Source organism: Caenorhabditis remanei, chromosome V, assembly GCF_010183535.1.
Source record: "Caenorhabditis remanei strain PX506 chromosome V, whole genome shotgun sequence".
NCBI classification, from domain to species: Eukaryota; Metazoa; Nematoda; class Chromadorea; order Rhabditida; family Rhabditidae; genus Caenorhabditis; species Caenorhabditis remanei.
In genome coordinates this window covers 3,607,143-3,629,731 of record NC_071332.1, presented here as the reverse complement: position 1 = coordinate 3,629,731, position 22,589 = coordinate 3,607,143, and the positions used below count along the sequence as shown (strand labels likewise).

The 22,589-nt window shown below is 36.1% G+C and overlaps 4 protein-coding genes across 4 annotated transcripts; 2 read left to right on the top strand and 2 right to left on the bottom strand.

Annotated features, from left to right (window-relative positions):
- Positions 1-508: 508 nt before the first annotated feature.
- GCK72_017085 (uncharacterized protein) lies at positions 509-4,439 on the top strand (the record flags this gene model as incomplete). Its single annotated transcript, XM_053731877.1, has 4 exons — positions 509-739; positions 1,250-1,416; positions 1,463-1,652; positions 4,227-4,439. 4 exons carry the CDS (start codon positions 509-511, stop codon positions 4,437-4,439), a joined length of 801 nt encoding a protein of 266 aa, XP_053580790.1.
- Positions 4,440-5,968: 1,529 nt separating this feature from the next.
- On the top strand, positions 5,969-7,865 carry GCK72_017084 (uncharacterized protein; the record flags this gene model as incomplete). Its single annotated transcript, XM_053731876.1, has 4 exons — positions 5,969-6,205; positions 6,584-6,885; positions 6,938-7,062; positions 7,120-7,865. 4 exons carry the CDS (start codon positions 5,969-5,971, stop codon positions 7,863-7,865), a joined length of 1,410 nt encoding a protein of 469 aa, XP_053580789.1.
- A 76-nt stretch (positions 7,866-7,941) lies between these two features.
- Positions 7,942-8,946, bottom strand: GCK72_017083 (uncharacterized protein; the record flags this gene model as incomplete). The annotated part of the gene is made up of 1 exon (XM_053731875.1): positions 7,942-8,946. The coding sequence occupies one exon, from the start codon at positions 8,944-8,946 to the stop codon at positions 7,942-7,944; it is 1,005 nt and encodes a 334-aa protein (XP_053580788.1).
- Positions 8,947-16,547: 7,601 nt separating this feature from the next.
- GCK72_017082 (uncharacterized protein) lies at positions 16,548-18,920 on the bottom strand (the record flags this gene model as incomplete). The annotated part of the gene is made up of 6 exons (XM_053731874.1): positions 16,548-16,933; positions 16,984-17,185; positions 17,237-17,391; positions 17,827-18,589; positions 18,635-18,825; positions 18,872-18,920. The coding sequence occupies 6 exons, from the start codon at positions 18,918-18,920 to the stop codon at positions 16,548-16,550; spliced, it is 1,746 nt and encodes a 581-aa protein (XP_053580787.1).
- Between the last annotated feature and the right edge of the window lie 3,669 nt (positions 18,921-22,589).

Here is a 22,589-nt window from a genome sequence, read left to right as displayed (position 1 = left end):
ACGCAGCGTGATTAGAAACTTCTTGATCAGTGAATAGAATGGACCAAAAAAGTGTATTCCGTTTAACTTTAATGAGTTTCTGAAACCATAAAATTTCTCTCGGAGTTGGTAGAAAAATATAAAGGCATGCCGTTATAATACAGTATTTACGGTATTTACCTGACTGCCTTCATTCTCCATATAGCCTAAATACAACTCTATGTAGAGAAAAAGGAGGAAAAACCGAGTAGAGGCTATTCAGATTCATATCGTGCCGTGATGAATGGCCTTCACCCGGAGTGACCACCGAGAGGAGATGGCTACGGACCTTTTTATTGTATTATCCCCTTTCTCCTTTCCATTCCTTTTTCGCTAACGGTGTGTTTCATGACAGTATTTTCGAGCGAGTTTTTTTTTCTGTTTTCAGTTGAAAAAATGTAACTTTGAGTATGTGTCACGTTTTGAGCGTTTATTCTTGTCTCCTCTTCACTCGTTGTTGTCTAAATTTTTTGTTTTTCAGAGCAATAGAATGACTATTGCCATCTCACTACACCAGTCTAAAGAGCTCTCCCCAGAAGAAAAGGATTTACGAATCTATTATTATCCGTTTACTTACTTCCACAGTGTACTATCTCGTAAAATTCAAAAATGCTCGAAAGTAACGGAAAAAGAAATGGATATGCTGAAGGAAAAACTTACTGGTGAATGGAAATGGAAGCAATATGAAGTTTGTGATAAACTAGTTGAAAATTGTACATTTGTAAGTTTTTGCCGTTATTGAAATACATGTTACAATAGTAATTTTTCACTATGACGCTTAGGAGCTCAAATTTTGAGAACAAACACAAAAGTGCTTAGCGCCGAAAACTCATTTTTAAGATAAAATAAAGTTATCATCTCAAAAATTGAGGAAATTTTGAAAACTTCAGTAGGTATTTTTGGTAGCTCTTCTTCGAATTCTGTTTTTTTACTGATACCTCTAGAGTTAGAACCTCGAGGTATCGGTTTCTAGTACTATCGGATTGGATCAGTGTGTCGGAACATGGCTTGTGGGCTTATGCTCAAACTTAGACATTGTCTCTTAAAATGTGGGTATCTTGAAATATTGAAGTGTTTCATGATGACTGCAAAAATGAGTTACCTTTCTGAAATTTAGCCTGATAAACTGCATTCCAGCATAACTGGCATCATTTTTTCAAATTATCAAACAGTTGGGGGCTTTAGTAAGCCGATAACAACTAAATACATTCTACCCGAAAATTACTTTCAGAAGCTGCAACTAACATTTATAACGATGTTATTATGTGCTGTCGTATCGAAAGATATTCTGGACATGGCAAGACTGGACTTCTGGATTCAGTGTTGTATTTTTGGAATCGAGTCTGTTTTGTTTCTAGTCATTGTTCAACAACTATGGTGTCAACGCAGACAAATCAAGTAGGTTTTGGGGTGTTTTAGGAAGATAGTCTATAATTTATTCCAGATCTGAATGTGAATCTGAAAAGAAAATTATAGAAGAAGATATTGAGAACGGATGCAACACTCGGTTTTGTTTTGATTCACATAACAAGTCCGACAAAGAGCAACTGATGATACTCAAGAATTTGTATTCCCAAGAAATTGATCCTTTGAATGAGAAGATTCAACTATTGCACAATCAAACATTCTGCTGGGTACGTTTTTGAAACAAATTGGGTTACGGTGTTGTCCTTGGAAACAACCGTGTCAGAACTAATACAAAATAGATCTGGAGCAGATTAGAAAGGTTCATTCTAGTCATGATGATTTGAAATTTTCAGCAAAAACATTTAATTTCTGGTTTCAGAGTGTACATACAGTAGCGAGCATAAGTGAGTACCCCTAGGTACTTCTATGTGTAACTGAGCTGAATCATGTGCGTTTTGCCTAAACTTTTTTTGAAAAGAAGCTAAAATATTCAGCACTCATTTTAGGCAAGGGTTGCGCGCCTTGCCGGCCTTTTGCCTCTATTTTCGGCGAATTGCCTTCACTTTGGGCAGGTTGCCCACTGGGCGAGGGTTGGGCAAGAGTTGGGCGAGGGTGAGGTGGAAGGAGTGGGATTGTGAGCGATGATGGAGTGGGCAAGATGCCCAATTGTAGGGCAATTCGCCCACACTTTAAACATGCGCTCTACTGCACTCTGGAAATCATCAGATTTGCAGCCACGATATTTATTATTTTTCTAATTTATTCGTTTTAAATACACTATTCTATCAAATGCATGTTATTAAAGTCCCGGAAAAGATGATGCGATTCGAGAGTAAAGGAGATATTCGTAAGTGAAATAACTGATAGATCCACAATAAAATAATTTGAGACTTCAGAACACTGTTCGATGGAAATGAACTATTCTCTATTCGGATCTTCTAACGGCAGCTACTGATTTGACTGTCGGCACTTCGACTTTCTGATGCTAGCCACACGGATTCGACTCATTCAAGTAAGTGGTGTCTTATGGGGACGGCAGCTCATGATTCGACTTCTTCCTTTGCTAAACAGTCTCTTGCTAGTGTTATGATAAACAGCGAAATCTTTTCGAAGACGAGGATCACTGCTGCTACTATCGAATTCTACTATTATAAATATCATTTCAGGCCCCTCGCCGAAGACTTCTCGTGATTATGAAACGTCGAAACACACTACTGCCCGCCGTTCTCTCCACTACTCAGATAGAATTTGTTCCCTTCTAACTCTTTCTTCGTTCACCAACTCTTCTCACATACATATTTTTGTTTTTGATTTTGTATTTTTGAACAAATTAATAAATGCTGATTGAATCCATAAATTTTCTTCTGTTTTTTACTAAAATTAGCAGGTCGCGACGAGAGGAGCAAGCGAAGTGCACGCTAGAAACAACATAAAATGGGCAATTCGCCCTCAATTTGGGCGGCCTTGCCGGCATCGTGGCGGCAAGCCCAGGCATGTGCCCGGGTGGCGTTGAGCGCCTCGCATTTTCAGCCGAAATTGGAAAATGCGACGAGAAAGAGTGTGCGAAATGGAGAGACGCAGACACACTCTCTCGATTTTACACACTCTCTCTCGTCGCATTTTCGCCCACTTTGAAATCTTTCAGCGCCCAAAGCGCCTCCATAGGCACATCCCTGGGCAAGCCTGCCCAATTGACGGGCAAATCGCCCAAAATTCCCTGAGCAATACGAATGTAAGTTTTTTGAAAAACTTCCATCACTGATTTTTTCGATAATCGATTTTTCCTGATCTTGATTTGAAAATTCGAAAAACAACTTTTTATTTTTCTCTTGGAGTTATTGAGTTTTTGATGTCAAAATGATGGAAAATGATCAGATAAACAAAAAATTATGTTGAATTGGCTTCTCAACTCCTGAGCATCGTGCTAGAGCTCCAGAAGTCAAAATTAGTGCCTTCGGGAAAATTATCATAACTCATCAAAAATGCTCAAAATTAGATGAAATATGCACTAAAAGACGTGGCTTGTGTTTTCCTACAAACCAACATCAAAAAATTACAGATTAAGAAAAATAATTTTTCTAATTTTTTTCACTAAATTTTTTTTATTCCTATTTTTTTTAAATTTCTGGTATTTTCTGGATGAAAAACAAACATAACTTTCAAAAAACTACATGCAAGATGTTTTATCACACATAATAAAACACATTTATGTGTTCCTTGTTCGTGTTGTAGTCAGAAAATACCAGAAATTGAGAAAAATAGGAATTAAAAAAAAATTTAGTGAAAAAAATTAGAAAATTATTTTTTCTTAATCTGTAATTTTTTGATGTTGGTTTGTAGGAAAACACAAGCCACGTCTTTTAGTGCATATTTCATCTAATTTTGAGCATTTTTGATGAGTTATGATAATTTTCCCGAAGGCACTAATTTTGACTTCTGGAGCTCTAGCACGATGCTCAGGAGTTGAGAAGCCAATTCAACATAATTTTTTGTTTATCTGATCATTTTCCATCATTTTGACATCAAAAACTCAATAACTCCAAGAGAAAAATAAAAAGTTTTTTTTTCGAATTTTCAAATCAAGATCAGGAAAATTCGATTATCGAAAAAGTCAGTGATGGAAGTTTTTCAAAAAACATACATATATTCGTATTGCTGAATATTTTAGCTTCTTTTCAAAAAAAAGTTTAGGCAAAACGGACATGATTCAGCTGAGTGACACATAGAAGTACCTAAGGGTACTCACTTATGCTCGCTACTGTACATTCGCTACAGTACATTGTATAAGAATTCATTTTCAGACAATGTTCTCAACATCTGTGATCATATTATTTTGTTGGTATTGTGCTGCTCAACCCGTGATGAAAGCATTCAAAACCGGCAGTAACGAAGACATAAAGCTTGCGAGAAGAAGTGTCGCCTTAGCCGTCTGGGTCACTCTCCAAGTGTCGGCAATTACCTGGAAGGAAATTGTAGGCAAAGGCAATAGGATTTTCTTCAACTTTCTGAGATAATCTCACAACTTTTTTTCTTTTTTTTTTGTATTTTTTGTACTGTATGTAACCAATTGTCCTGTGCAACATGCACAGTTGCCAAAAGCTGGAAATTGGCGCTGAGATTCTTTGTTAATTATTCCTACAAAAAGATAAGTATGATAAGTACTTTAATAAGTAAAAAAGGTAATATGAGTATTTAAGTGATTTATGCTTTTCCAACAATTTTTAACCTGTTCTAAGCTGTTATTCCTGAAAACCAATTTGTCAGTTGGAGTTTCAAAAAATGACCACATAACAATATGTCAAGTAATAAAGATCTACAGAACCACCCAAAAGGTTATCAACTTTGGCCGTTTTCAGTAGAAATTGTCCAACTTTGACAGTGTGTCAAGGTAATTCTGATTTTCCCACTAAGTAGATTTTTAATGAATCATACAGATCAAACGTAGAGCTTCATTTTTGTAGTTGACAACTTTTTTGTACCAACTCTCCCTAGAGAGTTATGGTCATTTTAAAACGACAGCTCAAAAATCGCATTTTTTGCACTGAAATGGGTCGATTTGTGGGAGAAATTTCTTTGTCGATATGTAACTTGCTAGAGAGTGCCCGTACAAAAAAGTTGTCAACTACAAAAACAAAGATCTACATGTGTTCTCAATGACTTATACAGTACCGGACAAAAAGCTATCAACTTTTGCAATTTCTAGTGGAAAATGTCCCACTTTGAGAGGGTGTTACGGTATCATCTGATTTTATCACAAAAGAAATTATGTATAAACCATACAGAACAAGAGTAGAACTCCATTTTTGTAGTTTACAAAAAAAAACATATGAAAAACATATGAAACAAAAAACAAAAAACATATGATGTGATAAAATGCTTGAACGGAATATTCCAGAAACGGCTCGAAACAGATTTCGGGTTTTTTTGCGAAAGTGACTGTGACTTCTCTATTGGAGCCGTCCACATGGCTTTCTCCTTAAACTACAGAATTTGAACATGTTCATTTTCTGTAGTTCACGTGTTTTTCTTTATTTATTCAAGTATCTTTGTTTTTTTTCTGTTCAATAAAGTTTTTTAACAAACTAATAGGTCACGTCGGCAAAAATAGAAAACTCAGCAATGAATTTATAGAAAAACACTGTAAATTTGGTTTTCCTTTTTAATTCAAGAATTCTTGTATTATTATACAGCTAATTTATGGCGTCCTCTCATCATGCAAAAACATGGATTGGCTACAGAATATCACAAAACCTATCGAATTATGGCCGAAAATAAAAACTTTTGAAATTTGACCCTTCTTATATCATCAAAACATTTTCTCTCTCGGATAGACGAATTTTAATTTGAAATAATGACTCTTTTGAGCTTGTAGTTTTTTGGGAGGTAATCTATCTATACCGGGCTGGGCCGGCACGGGAAGAGTGACCTTCATCCCCTCTTCACTCGTCCTCTTTATCATTCCCTCTGTGTGTTTTCTTGCTATTTTACTTCATACAATATTAATCTTGTTATCTGATTGTGTTTTGTTTTTCAGAACAATACAATGACTATTGCCATCTCACTAAACCAGTCTAAAGAGCTCTCCCCAGAAGAATCTGAAGAAGAGGATTTACGAAGATATTATTCGTTTACCTACTTTCACAGTGAACTAGTTCGTAAAACTCAAAATGGTTTGAAAGTAACGGAAAATGAAATTGATATGCTGAAGAAGAAACTCACTGCTGAATGGAAATGGAAGCAATATATCGTTTGTGAAAAACCAGTGGAACTTTTTTCGTTTGTAAGTTGTTGGCCGTTATTGAAATACATTTTTATCATTTTACAAAATTAGTGCCTTCGGGAAAATTATCATAACTCATCAAAAAATGCTCAAAATTAGATGAAATATGCCAGTTTCCCACGGTACAGATGGATATTTGAATGGCTCTTTCACACCCTAATTAATCTTATCCTCCACCGTCACCCACAATCCTTATTGTATATTACAATCCCTGTGGTAAAAGAATACTGAGAACTGACCCAAAGTACGTCCAGGCAAACCAACGTTTAGTGAATTACCAACTTCAATCTTTATCTTCCCGACGAGCCGGATTTGATAAATTCTATTGTTGAGATAACATCGACTGTGTGTAGTCTCTTTTCACTCTCACTCCCTCAGGTCTCTGCCAAAATGTCTGTCAAAACCTCTGTACCTGAAATGCTCTATGCAAAAGTATTCACTAACCAACATCTCCGTGAAAACATTCTCAGTTATCTCTCTGATGATTTTAGGAAGAATTTGGATGTTAGATTGGTAAATAAATCAATAAACACCACATTCCTACGGCTAATCAGAAGAAATCATCGAACAATGAAGATTGAATATGTTTGTGAGCGGAAAGAACAGGAGAAAACTTCAAAGGATTTTATTTTCATCAATTATCGAAAAGTCAAGACTCAGGATGTTCTCGGATACTTCATGTAAGATTTGGTACATTCTTCTAACTTCTTACTTAAAAAAATCTGTTTACAGTTTCCTAAATACTGCTGTAGATGTTAGGGTTGAGAAGATTACAACAAGAAGGTTATGGATGTTGAAAAATAAATTCATGCTCAGACTTCATGACCTCATTCATTCTCAACTGATTGGGAGCAACGGTATATTTTCTTGAAAAATTTCGAAAAATTCAGTTTATATTCTTATATTCTATTCAGGAGCTCATATCCAATCTCTAATAAGCCTGGAGGAAATCTGCAATGGATGTGAGAAGTGTTTTAATATTGCCAAGAAGTGTGTCGAGTATGGTCCGTTGAGATTCAGTACACTACAAACTATGACTTATTCAAAGAACTACAATAAACTGCATGTGTCTGATAAACTATTCGAAGTCATTGCAGAGTACTGTATCTCTAAGTCAAAAAACAAAGAAGAATGTTTCAAAGAACTGGAGAAAACTATTCTTCCAGTTATTTCTTGTGATACACTTTCTATTTGGATAGATGAGACCAGAGTTTTCCCGGATGGAATGGAAGGTCTTGAGTATGACCATCGTCATATGCCACGAGAAGTTATCGATAGCATTCTGAGGAAATGGAGTGTAAAATCTATTCAACTCAATATGATATATTTCACGAGTGAAGGGATGTGCAGTGTCGACTTGTTACAGTATGACTATTTCGCTCGAGTCAGACTAAATGATCCATATTTCAAAACACAGAAGTCTCCAGATCTAAAGTTCACTCATGTCGATGTGGAAATGTCGGATTCGATCTATTGTGTAAGAGATCTAGGCGTTCGCTATCCAAAATCAGAATCTCCCAGAGGATATGCCAACTTTATTCCAAATATCAGAAGATTATTCCCAACTGACAAAATATCGATGGATCTGTCACATTGGTGTTGTATAGCCAATAGTTATCTATTTCTATCGGTTAGGACAGAAACAGACTTCGAGAACTAAGAACACAACTAAAACTTACAAGTCAAAGAGCGTTTATTCGTTGCCAAAAGCAAACTTAGAACTTAGAACTGATTAGTTAAGGAAAGTTCAATTTCACATCAGCCTTTGACGTGGCTTGGGTCGTCCAGATTCCACGTGACTTTTCTCCTTTTGTTTTTTCTCTTCCAATGGGTTTCGAGAATGTAGAACTTCGGCGAAGCCACTTCCCCCTCCTCTCGGCGATCGGGCATCCTTTTCCGAGGTCTCTCTTCAATCCAGATTGTGGTCTACTGTCTACGTTCTTCTCCCACTGACATCTGACTGAATGGCTCGGCAACGCATTGTGCAAGTACTTCTGTAGACCATCCAGCGACTTCCGATGCCATTTCTCCAAGATCAACGGTGTCTTGTGATTTCCGACGGGCATCAACGGATCCACAACTTCCACGTTCGCTGATGTCTTCAACCATTCTTTCCACTGTTTGGCCACATTGTCGACGTCCCCGAATTCACATTGTAGGCTTCTCGGCATCATCCAGACTTTCTCCACTTCCTTCGCAACGGATTTTACGAACTCAGCTCTCTTGCTGTTCTCATCCTCCTTATCAGTGTACTCAACAAGCACCACTGCCTCCTTCACTTCTCCCCAATCGAACTTCTGAGTCCACCCCGTTATCGTCTTATTACGATACTCGAGAACACCTGGCCCCCTCGCCTCCAATCTAGGTCCGATGACCGCAACACTCGCCCGAATCTTCACCTTCTTTCTTTCCTTCTCCCCTTCCGACTTGAACACCTCTCCCACGTCACCCGTGCTTGCACTTCTCCCCCTCTCTCCACGCACGGCCACGCTCTTGCACTGTATCTCTGATACCTCCGTCGGAACCCTCCGAAGTTTCTCTCCTGGTCTCTCCAGTTTCTTCTCACCTCCAATGAACTGTACTTCTGCCGAGTTCTCTTCGGCATTCACCAAACCATATGGATCTTTCCATTTCAACTCAACGCCAATGCTCTCAAAAGCATTAGTTCCTATCAGTATCTTCTCCACCCAATTCTCAACCAACTGGAAAACTACTCTCACTTTCCGCCCTCTGACCACCATGGGAATTTTGATCTGCCCCATGAAAGTGGCTCCCAAAAAGTGTGAGCATATAATATTCTCACACAAAAACAAGTCAGCTTGTGTCAATGATATAAACCTAAAACTGAATGATATGCCTATACCAGCTGTGTCCACAGTCCGTGACCTAGGTATCCACTTCTCCAGCCAACTCAGTTTTACTCATCATCATGCGGTAACTATTCGGAAAGCTCATCAAAGGATAAATATATTCTTTTCCGTCTTAAAATATTCGTCGTGGAAAATATTCATCAAATGTTATGTTGTTTACACCCGTCCACTATTGGAATACGGCACTGTGGTCACATCTCCTATTCTAAAGGAGGACGTTATAATGCTGGAATCAGTCCAGAAGTCCTTTATTTTCAGAGTTTATAAGAAATTCAATATGACGTATACATCGTATTTCGAGGCGCTTGACGAATGTGATCTAAAATCACTCGAACATCGGAGACTGTGTATCGATTTGATTTTTACCTATAAACTAATGGTGACCAAGGAAATTATTATCGATGACCCTATATTTGAACTATTGGACCATTCAAAACTACGTCGACATAGATACTATCTCAAATCGTTAACTAGGAACTCGACAAAATTATCTTCTCAAATACTCTCTAATAGAGTTCTCCGTTGCTGGAATTCTTTATCTGATTTGATGTTTCCGGTTAAACCGAGCACAGCTGTCTTTAAGACCAGAATATAGAAATACAATCTCAATCATTTCTTGTCACTAAATCCAACAAATTACTAACTTTACTTTACTTTTATGGTTCTAGCTAATAGCAATTCGTGTCATCTAACTATATTTCTTGTCTTACTTCAATTAGTGATGGAGCTACTCACAGGGTAGCAGAAAATGCAAAAAACTATTTTTTATATATATACTCACAAAATTTTTTTTGCTTCCTTTTCTGCTACCTTGTCAATAGGCCCATAACTCTAACTATTTCACCCTTCTTTATCTTTCTGTTCTACTCCCCGTTTGCTCCCATTCCCGGTTATCTATTTTTTTTCCTATTTATTAACCATCTCTTTCATGTATCTCTTAAAATCAATTCATTTTCACGTGTAAGTGGTATTCACCCTTCGATGAAATAAATATATATATATTTATTAAAAAAAACTTACAGTATAAGAAAAGTCAATTAAATTGAAGGAGCTGCAAATGAAAACGAACAGAGACATATACGCAACTGTACTTTACAGAAATGACCGCCCGTACAAAGTTGCACATTTTCAACTGAAAATAGCAAACATGCCCCAAAATGCTGTCATGAAACACATCGTTAGCAAAGAAAGAATGGAAAGGAGAAAGGGGATAATACAATAAAAAGGTCCGTAGCAGTCTCCTCTCGGTGGTCACTGCGGGTGAAGGTCATTCATCACGGCACGATATGAGTCTGAATAGCCTCTACTCGGTTTTTCCTCCTTTTTCTCTACAGACGTACTCTGGAGATATGGAGAATGAAGGCAGTCAGGTAGATACCGTAAATACTGTATTATAACGGCATGCCGTTATATTTTCCTACCAACTCCGAGAGAAATTTTGTGGTTACAGAAACTCATTAAAGTTAAACGGAATACACTTTTTTGGTCGTTTTTTTCACTTATCAAGAAATTACTATGCACGCTGCTTCTAGTCAAAACCAAGAAAAAAACACCGGGATGATCATATTAATTTTGGGAATAGATAGGACGCCGTTATAATGCAAGTGCCGTTTTATTACAGGTGCCGTTATAATACAGTATTTACGGTATATATTCTAGCACATCTTAAATTTTAAAGCAATGTGACAATAAATATTTTTTCTGGTTTTTTTTCTTTTAATAGAAAAGAAAAGCAAAATGATAAAGTTAAACACATTTATTTATAGCTTACTATACATGGTTTGGTACATGAAAAGATGCAACATCAATAAGTTCATGCATTACATTTCTTTCAAATCTGTAAGAAGACTGAGCATTTTCAGTAGGAGATATATATTTAAGAGACAAGAGAGTCACTTAAGAGGATAATAACATATGAAAAAATAAGCCAAATGAATCAGCTCGAGCCAGTCAGAGATTGTCTCTTAATCGATATTCGCAAAACACTCCATACAACAAAACGAATATATTAAAACTTATAAGCTTCTGGCATCTGCCTTGGTAAGAATGTAAGATTGGACGGTCATACCAAATGCGTTAAGGGCAAATGTCACCGCCGAGTCAATGTTCTCTTTAGTGGGAGATTTAACAGCTTCAATTACATTATGAGACGCAATAATCCACAAAACCAGTAACATAACAGATGCTCCGACAGTGTCCTGAAATAATTTCGATTGAGTTTCAATTGTCACAACACTTTAAAATGAAGCTGCTCAAAAGGTTCGGAAACTTTTGCTTTTTTTGTGAAAGAAGAAGAACTTTGAGAGTCTGGTACAGAGCAGCGTGGAAGTAAAGACGGAAGTAAGATGGAAGTGAAATTATTTTTGACAGTATGAAACTGACAGCAGTAACACAACGTTAATTAGTTGTATTGATGGTATCACTACTCTTCGAGCATAAAAAAGCTCTTACTTTTACTCATCTGGTACCAGTGAACTTGAAAAAGTTTCCACTTCTGACTTCCGACTTCCATGTGTCGATGCTTTTACAGGTCCACTGATACCAGATAAGTAAAATGTTGGGATTTTTATGCTCGAAGGGTAGTAATTCCTTTATTACAACATATTTAATTCCTCTTTCTGTCATTCGTTTCATACTGTCGAAAAAGAAACTCAATTCCGTTTAGAGTTTACTTCCATGCAACTCTGGTACTGTCTATGTATGTATTAAAGGTGGACTAAGGTCAACTCTGATTTTTTCATAGAACAATGTATGAGTACCGGTGAGCTCATTTTCATATCGAAAGAATTTTAAAAATCGGTCAGAACCCGCTGAAAGCGATAGCCGGTGAGTTTGGGTATTTCGGTGGCCTAGAAATTCTCGACTTCGCATGTGGATTTTTTCGAATTTTGTCGCTCTTTTCGCTCATTTTTGTGGGTTTTTCAATGAATTTGATAGAAAACGACAAAAATTGATAGGAACACTACAAAAATAGTAGAAAAAAACGACGAAAACCTGAAAAATCCATATTGTCGAAGTGAAATGTCTAGAATGTTCCACGGTCACTGAAATGCCCAAACTGTTTTGCGGCTCGTTCTCGGCGGGGAATGTACCGAATTGAAAATTTCTTTCGATATGAGAATAAACTCACGGAAATGAAGAAATGAACATACGGCCGAAGTCGAATTTCTGGGCCATAACGCCAATTTTCACCGGCCACCGAAATGCCCAAACTCACCGGCGATCGCTCTCAGCGGGTTTCAGACCGATTTTTAAAATTCCTTCGATATGAAAATGAACTCACTGGTACTCATAAATTATTCTATGAAAATATCAGAGTTGACCTTAGTCCACCTTTAAATAAAATGTGAAATCAAACCCAATAGAATCGTCGATGATTCATCTCATGAGATAATTGCTTGAGAGGCAAAACTTCTTCAGAATGAAAGTTCGCAAGTTCCATCAGTTGCAGTGAAGAATCGTCTTTTTTCGTTCTTTGCAAATCCAGACAAATCGGACTTTCACAGTCGTAGAATCCCTTTTTTTCAATATTCGGTTCTTGATACTCAATCCTGGGAAAAGATAAACTATGGTGAACTTGATTACTGATAAAAACTCACTTGATTTGCCAGCGTAGATATAAAAGGTATAGAAAAAAGAGTAGACATATAAAAATATAAGTTCCTGTGATACGCCACATCAAAAATGGTTCTACTCCAGCTACAGTGTGTCGATGTGTCACTGATAGTACCCCAACGTAAAACTTCATATAGAAAATTATATTTTTTGAAAGTGCAGAACTGATTTACAGGGGTGCGAGGTGCAACAAAAACTTTTGAATTTTTCGTTATTTTTTAAACGGATTGCTAGAAGTGAAGAAGATACGACAAGTAAACGTTAAATTTGAGTTTGGCACTCACATGGAATGATCGCGAATTGATATGCGTGGTTTTGGTTCATTATATTTTCAAACGAACACCCATGCAAAAGTAAAATGTTTCTGAAAATATTGTGTTTTGTGCTATCATAGTTTTTGAGAAAATTGAATTTTTGAAAAAATGATGAAAAACGTTTTCCGCGAACTTCAAGCCTTCATAACTTGCTTCAATCTAACTCAAAATGGAAGATCTAAAAAATAAAAGAAAGCTAAATTCTTCTAGTTTTAGAAAACAATAACATAAAAATGCTACAAACTTTAATAACTTTAAATTGGAAACGAAATAACATTTTTTCTCCAATACGTAAAAACCGTATAAAAAATTCTAACCGTAGAAATCGATTGAAGATAGTGTCATAAAGTAGCAAATGCATAAATATGTTGAAAACACTCATAAAACCCCGGGGCACTCCAAAAGCAGAAAAAATATAGAAAAAAATTTGAATTCAAAAATTTGAAAAAAATTGAAAATTACATTATTCCATGAAAATATGTATAGAAATAATATAATTTTGTCTCAAAATTTAATTTTTTGTATCTTTTCCTTTATCTTGAAACATAAACAAACATAATGTGAAGTGTTTTGGCTGAGCTATAATAGCTTGAATTGTGAATAACTTTAAAAAATTAACACTGGTATTATCCGGCTTCCATCAACGACTTTCTAAAACATTATATAATTTTATTTAATTATTCGAATATATCTGGTTTCTAGCTTTTTAAAAATATTCGCATTTTTGCTGTACGTCACGATTGAAGACAGTTACCCTGATTTTTGTGAGGTCAGGTGTGAACAGGTAATTACAAGGTGGCTATTCAGTATTGTGACTTGTGTTTCACTCCATATCCGAAATTAGATGCATACATTAAAATTAATTTTATTATCTAACAAAATACAACACCATACGTTTTTTTACAAAAAAATCTATGTTTGATTCCGTGGTCTGGTATCTTGTCATCAAAAGTAGAGGACGCTCCACGCAATCAAGCATAGATTATTTTTGTGAAAAACTTACTCTTAAAATTGTATTCTGTTATATAACAAAATGAACTCTAGTTGTAAGCATCTAATTTTTGGATATGGAGTGAAACACAAGTCACAATACTGAATAGCCACCTTGTAATTACCTGTTCACACCTGACCTCACAAAAATAATGGTAACTGTCTTCAATCGTGACGTACAGCAAAAATGCAAATATTTTTAAAAAGCTAGAAACCAGATATATTCGAATAATTAAATAAAATTATAAAATGTTTTAGAAAGTCGTTGATGGAAGCCGGATAATACCAGTGTTAATTTTTTAAAGTTATTCACAATTCAAGCTATTATAGCTCAGCCAAAACACTTCACATTATGTTTGTTTATGTTTCAAGATAAAGGAAAAGATACAAAAAATTAAATTTTGAGACAAAATTATATTATTTCTATACATATTTTCATGGAATAATGTAATTTTCAATTTTTTTCAAATTTTTGAATTCAAATTTTTTTCTATATTTTTTCTGCTTTTGGAGTGCCTCGGGGTTTTATGAGTGTTTTCAACAAAGTTATGCATTCACTACTTTATGACACTATTTTCAATGGATTTCTACGGTTAGAATTTTTTATACGGTTTTTACGTACTGGAGAAAAAGTGTTATTTTGTTTCTAATTTCATATTATTAAAGTTCGTACCATTTTTATGTTATTGTTTTCTAAAACTAGAAGAGTTTAGCTTTCTTTTATTTTTTAGATCTTCCATTTTGAGTTGGATTGAAGCAAGTTATGAAAGTTTGAAGTTCGCGGAAAACGTTTTTCATCATTTTTTCAAAAATTCAATTTTCTCAAAAACTATGATAGCACAAAACACAATATTTTCAGGAACATTTTACTTTTGCATGGGTGTTCGTTTGAAAATATAATGAGCCAAAACCACGCATATCAATTCGCGATCATTCCATGTCAGCCAAGTCTTTTTTAACAACGTTGTGCGACGGAGCGCGTTTCCGCCACCTTACGCCTCGCACTGTTGTGCAACTTACAGTATAACAAAAATCAATAGTTCGTTGTTTAACTTCATTCCGTTGCATTTCCCATTCATAAACAAATGCTTTTTCCAACAAATACAATTCGTCGCTAGCTGGATGCAATCCTTGTTCAGACACCTGCATCTTTTGTTCAGACGAAGGAAATTGTTGGAGTATCAGATCGAGATTCGTATTGAGCTTCTTAGTTGGGGAGTGGGAGATAGGCGCGACCATGGTTTGGAATGTCTGTAAATTAACTTTTTTTGCTATTTTTTCTGTATAAAAGTTAATTGAAGAAGGTGCAAATGAAAACCAACAGAAGCAACTGCACTTTACACCAGGAACCGCCCGTACAAAAGTGACAATCAGTGTGACACATACTTCCACATTTTCAACTGAAAATAGCGAACATGCCCTAAAATGCTGTCATGAAACACACCGTTAGCAAAGAAAGAATGAAACGGAGAAATAAGGGAAGTACAATAAAAAGGTCCGTAGTAGTCTCCTCTCTGTGGTCACTGCGGGTGAAGGTCATTCAGGGATGAGCGATATGAATCTGAATAGCCTCTATTCGGCTTTTTTCCCTGCGGCTAGATATACTGGATATAGGCAAACTTGTCACGGGCCGGGCCGGGCCGAAATTGGTCTCGGCCCGGCTCGCCGGCCCTAACTTTTTTCCAAAAACGTCGAATTTTTGACTATACTTTTGAAACCAGCAAAAGCTAGTTATGCATCTAGAAATTGAATTTTTTAATGTAAAACCTTCTAAAAATTCTAAAAATTCGGTCAAAAATAGGTACCTTTTCTTTAAGCCGGGCCGGACCGAAATTTGACAAGTTCGGAGATAGGCGATATGAAGAATGAAGGCAGTTAGTGGATATATGCTTATGATTACAGGTTCATCTTTTCAGAGTCGAAAACTTCCGACGTATGACTTGGAGTAGGATCTGGATCACTTTGTGCATAAAAGAAAGGAAAATCTGTCAGAAGTCGTCTTATCTCGATCAGTTCTCACATTCTGCTGTTCACCTATTTACCGATGAACCTTTGGACCCGAAAATGTTAATTTCTGGCAGCGGATCCTGCAACAAGGACTGTCGTACATGCAGAAATAGGAAGCCTCTACAAATTTGGCGTGGTGAAAGGAGAGTAAGGCTATTTGATAGGAAATTTTACGCTGATTCCAAATCTCTTTGCAACATAAGCAAATGTTACTGACGTTTTTGTAAGCTTTAAGTACAAAATTTTAGAATTTCCTTTTTTGTGTCAAGAAAATAGTGTATGTGAAGAAGGAAAATGTTATAAAATGGTATTGTTATACATTTATTACAGACTATACATAATTAAATTGAATATACATGAAAGTTCAAAGTGACTCAGTTTCATCATCCTACAGTATATTCATATTGATATTCAACAATTAAGGGCAACACTAGCGATGGTGTGACACTATCCTACAGTACACGTATACATACACGAATTAATCAAGCATAGATATAAGATCAAACATAGATAGGGGATTTTCCAGTTAGTCCAGTTAGTCCTTCATTATTTAGAGACTTGTTGTACGAGGTCCCACTTCTGTCCTTCCACATCAAACTTCTCAATTTCGTTGTTCTGACTGAAATTATCCGGACATCCTCGAATAGCATAAATCGAGTTACTCGTTGCACGAAGAGTGAAGTACTTTCTGGGCTTATTCATTGATGGTTCATCTCTCCACGAATTAGTTATGGGATCGTAACTTCTCACAGATCTCAACATATTACACGAGCTATTCCATCCCCCCGCAATGTAAATTCTTCCACGGAATTCGCATGCACCAAATCCCGCTCGACTTCCTTCCATTTCCCCAACTATCTCGAACTTTTGCGCCTGTTCCATCAGTTTTTCGATCTTCTCCTCATAACACTTTTCATTGAATCCTCCGAGCACTGAATAATGTCAATATAAAAAATATGTTCAAAAATATCTAAAACAATACCAAAAAGTTCTCCATTACACGAAACTACAGCTCCATCCGCACGAGGTCTCTGAAGTGACGGTCCATCTTTCCAGGTTTCATGATCCGGATCGAAAACTTCGACAGAATCCATATAATCGCTATTGTATCCTCCAACGACATACATTTTGTTGTTATGAAATCCGGCAGATCCACGAGCTCTGCCACGTTTCATTGGAGCACACTGTAAGATATGCCAAGGATTATCAAGAAGACACTATGCCATTTATCTTACATTTTTTCTCAATTTGTTATTCTTATCATACAATTCAACTTCTCGAAGCCAGGACCCTTTATTCATTCCTCCAATAATGTAGATTTGTAATCCATAACTCGCCACCGCAAAGTGAGGCTTTGGATTTGGAATTGTGTCGACTGGCGTCCAAGTGTCTTAACGTAAAGGAGTCTTAACGTAAAAGGAGCATCTAGTTGTTTGAATGGGTCTTGGTGCGAAAAATTTTTAGTGTGTTTAATTTTATAGGGTTTCTCGTGAAAAATGCTTTGTTACTTTTTTTATATTGTCGATTACTTTTTTTTCTTGAAACCCCATCAAATTTACTGCAGTAAGAAAATTTTCGATGCACCTTTAACCCAACCCGGCAATAGATCGCGAACCGATAATACTCGTTTTTGACAATATGTTCTGGAAACGTTCAATATTTCATAGTCAAAGTAAACAAGTTTGCCCTACATGTTCAATTTTCAATCTGATTCTAAGACATTTGTCATTTGACATACTGTAACTTTTCCGAATATTTTTTTAATGCGAAATTTTTCTGTCAAAATCAGCTAACTGTTTTCACCTATTATTCTCACTACACTTACCTGCAACCAGAACTGGATCGACCAGATGAGATATATCAAATTTTTTTGTAACCGACGATAGATTATTTAACATTTGTTCAACTTTTTCTTCATAATCCTTCAGATCTTTCTTTCTCTCTTCAGTCGGTGATGCGTTGCATTCAACACGTTTATTTTTGAGTATTTCAACCGTATCTGCAAACGTATTTTGTAGATCCAGAACAGTTTGACCACCGATATTTTGCAGCTGATCGATTCTCTCTTTTAAACTAGTCGTGTCTCTGTCTTCAATGTTCGATTGCAAAACTGTGCATTGCTGAGCTGAGTGGCCATCCTGTTTCACTTCACTAATTGTATCATTGAGTTTTTCCAGGATGGTTTCAATATTATTGAACTGTATTTGTCTTTCAGATGCCGGCAATTGATGGAATCTTTCAAAGTATTTTTTCAGGGAGTTAAATGCTCCCTTGAATTTATCAATCAGTTTCTTGCACTGTGATTCGACGTCTTCATGTATTCTGCCTTCCAAATTGTTTCTTAAAACAGCCAATTGCAAGATCTCGTGGCCTTTGTGTTTAACTCCATCGAGTGCACAATCTGCACAAATTGCGATTCCTTTGGCTCTCTGCAGAGCTGCTCCTACATCATCATTCTCGATATTCAAGACAAACTCCTTCTTCATTCCGTCATGTTTCAATATCCCTGCTTTCACTGCACACGGGATACAAAGTCGAAGTTTTCGAGATCTAAGTGAACATTCACAACATGTTCCTTTGTCGAGACCCTGAAAAACGGATAGCAACATTGTGAAAACTGACTAAAAACTGACATCGTCTAATCCGCTCGCTTTCATGCTCTTGAAGTGCTTAATCAGTTCCAAAACTTGATAATTGATGGTGGTAATTGCAAAAGCTTCCTTTCGGTTGCACTGCGGGCATTTTGTGGAGACCATCTGATGTTTACAACGTTCACAAATCGAGTGTCCACATGTTCCGATGCACGGTTTGCGTGAATCAGTATCTGTAATTCAAGAACATTAAAAAAATTAAGCAAAAAGCCACCTTACCGTATTCATTATAACAAATTATACATTCTGTTGTGTTAACGATGGACATATTTCCTTCGCCAACCCGTCTTGTTTCTTTCTGCAAAACAAAAATAAAATTGAAGGAAAACGAGAAGTGCGAGAGTTTGTGGTGAGACTTATCGATTTTTCTGGATTTTTGTTTGCGTGATGCAAATCAAAGGTGAAAACTCAATATAAATACCACAAAGTGAAATAAATTAACATATTCTTTGGAGAGTGAAATGTATGTTTTCTTGTTCACTAGCGGAAAAAATAAGTAAAGAAGTTTAATTAAGTTCGAAAATCGATGACTATACATATTTTGTTCAAAATCAGCTAAGTGGACTGTTCGGAACCAAGTAAACATAAAGATTTTCGTTGAAAATCCAGAAATTAATTGGAAAAAAGAGAATTTCAGCGAAAAAAAGAATTCATGGATTAGGGGCGGGCAACTTCCGTATCACACACGATTCTACGTAAAAATGTACAGATGCGAAAACATATTGGCGGATTTCCAGCTTTCTTCGAATTCCGTTAAAATAACTCAAAAAAACTAAAAAGAAATAAGAAAGAACACAATAGGAACACCAAAAAATGTAAACTGCAATAAGAAACGGCTCACTGAAATATTTTGATTAAACAATTACAAAACAAGTTCTTCAAGTCTATGAGTTTGCCATTGTCAGTCATGTCTGCAATGATCGGGAATTGATCATGAGAATTGATCGTTGAGCAAAAATAAAGATTCCAAGAGACAGTCAATTAGGTTTGAATAACTTCTGGGTTATTATGAACTCAAATTTTTCTGTGCAAGGAAAGCTCATGTTTTCAGGTGAAACTCTAGAAAGCCGCGATCGGCCGCGATTTCTGACAGTTTTTTTTTCCGCCCCCACGTGGCAGCCACGCCCACTGCCATTTCAATTTTTGAACACTTCCGCAAGAAATGGGCGTGGCCGCCGCCAGGGGGCGGAGCGAGCGTTTTTTGCTCAGAAAGAATAGAATTCATAATATATAAAATCAAGATTAGTCATGGAACTTCTGTATACGATCTGGCCAACTAAAATTCTGTTGGATTTTTTTTTAATTTTCAAAAATAACTTTGAAAAACTCACCGACGGTCAACCCAGCGACACCAGAAAATATGAACTTTTTCTTGTAAACCTAGCAGTAACCAATATCCTTTTCAAAAAATCCGATTATTTTTTGATTTCTTTGAACTTCAATTTCTTCACCTTCCCAAACCGCCAGTACTCGAAAGTCTTCTTCTTCGAGTTAATCTCCTGATCTGAGTTTAAGTTCTGAAGTTTTTTGAATTACAACTTCTTAGTGAATCGATTCGATAAAGCTCGTCTTCTTTGATAATCGGTCGCCACGACGTGTTGGTTCTTCTGTTTCGAAGAACCCTAAGTTCTATTTCATCTGACTGTTTGAGTGAACCTGCAAGAAAAGAATTTAGTAGATTATTTTGAAGAAGCTTTGGATACCAAGCCTCTTTTAGTACATGATTTACAGTAAAAACGGAGATACACAAAAAAGAAAAAATCATTTGAAAAATTGGATTATATCGGAAAATCAGTTCAGATTTGTTTCCCTTTTTTGTTTGAAAAAATTTGACAAACTCACAGATGGTCAACCCAGCAACACCAGAAAATAACCGATACGAACTTTTTCTTGTAAACCTAGCAGTAACCAATATCCTTTTCCAAAAATCCGATCCTTTTTTGACTTCTTCAGAACCTCAACTTCCCTTGTTTGAGTGAAACTGCAATATACGAATTTAGTAAACTATTTTGAAGAAGCCTTGGATACCAACCAAACAAGCATCTTTTGGTACATAATTTACAGTAAAAAAGGGAGATGCGCAAACAAGAAAAAACCATTCGAAAAATTGGATTATATCGGAAAATCAGTTCAGATTTGTTTTTCAGGCCTTAGGTTTATAAATATGTAACCGAACAAAATTTGATTAAACAACTACAAAACAAATTCCTCAGATTAATGAGTCATCAAGATTTGATATTGTCTTTCTCGCCTCTTTTATATGTCAAAATGTCATGTGATATGATCTTTTGATATTGAACTTTAGGTCATCTGTTATTTCCTCAGATAATTAAAACCTTCTAGATATAAACCGAAAAAAACTAAAAAACTACGCAAAATTACGCCACAAAAACTATTGTACGAGTGTGCAGGAGTAACAAGAACAATGACCGCGAATTAAGATCTGGCACACTAAAACTCTGTTGGCTTTGTATTTCTTTAAAATTTTTATTAATTGATTTTGAAAAACTCACAGATGGTCAACCCAGCAACACCAAAAAATAACCGCTACCAATTTTTCTTGTAAACCTAGCAGTAGCCAAAATCCTTTTTCAAAAATGCGATCCTTATTTGATTTCTCTGAACTTCATCCTCCCAAACCACCAGTACTCGAAAGTCTTCTTCTTCTTCTTCGAGTTATTCTCTTGTTCTGAGTTTAAGTTCTGAAGTTTTTTCAACAAATTCAACTTCTTAGTGAATCGATTTAACAATGCTGGTCTCCTTTGATAACCCGTGGTGTCGGCAGGTTGGTTCTTCTGTTTCGAAGAATCCAAACTTTTATTCAATCTGACTGTTTGAGTGAACCTGCAAGAAACGAATTTAGTAAAGTATTTTGAAGAAAGGCAATCAATTGGTAAGAAAAGCAAATTTTTTTTTCTGAGTCGTTATACTATTTTGAAAGAGTTTGCAAGAAAATTGTGAAGATACAGATTACTTGACTTCGGTATATAATGGTTGCAATATTATGAAACACAGGATAGAGGTAATAGAAAAGGAAAAAGTAGGTACTATTTGAAAACCTGCAGTTTGATGACAACCCTCTTTCTAAATAATAGAGAATGATGTTTGGAGAAGGAGAGACAGACTGATAACGATTAAGAGTGAGCAAATTTTGTGTTTGTGAAAAAAAAAATTTCTAATCCTCACAGAAGGGAAATGAACAGAGGATCTTGCAAATCGTCATTGCTTATTGTTAATGCCTAGGTCTCTCGTCTCACTGAAAAATAGGGGAATAGTGAGAGAAAATGAGAGAGAGAGAAATTCAGACCGACAAACATGTGTCATTGGAATTTCATTCGCTATTTATTTTAAGGGAGGGAAAAGAAATTATAAATAGAAATTAACAAGTTTTTACTTTCCCAAATACAGTTTAAACTTTGATTAGCTCCGCTCTTTTCGGCAGTTTTAAGGTGAACACAACGCTGATAAGGGAATGGTCGGAGCTTGAAGAAGTCGCGTCGCAAAGCAGTTTGAAACAATGCAAAATACAATTCGAATTGGGAAAATGAGTCAGACTCGATTTTTCAAAGATACGAATTTCAGAACAATCAATTATGAAATCGGTACGTGTTTGCAAGTTTCAAAATTAGGAAAAAATAGAAAAAATAAAAATAAAACAGCTTTGCCGATTCCCCCATTTTACGTTGTTGATTCCCATATGATTTATCCGTGTTTCTGTCTCAGAAGACGTTATTTGGCTCAATAGGCAAAGAATGGTCCCAACCGCAAAGAACGGTCCCAAAAAATAAAAGAACGATCCCAAGGAATTGAATGCTCCCAACCGCAAAGAATGGTCCCAAAAATTTTGGGTGACACAACAAATTTTTTTTTAATCAATGAAAAACAAAACAAAAATATAAAAACATCATCGTTCCAATTTGATGAACATCAGCTGTAG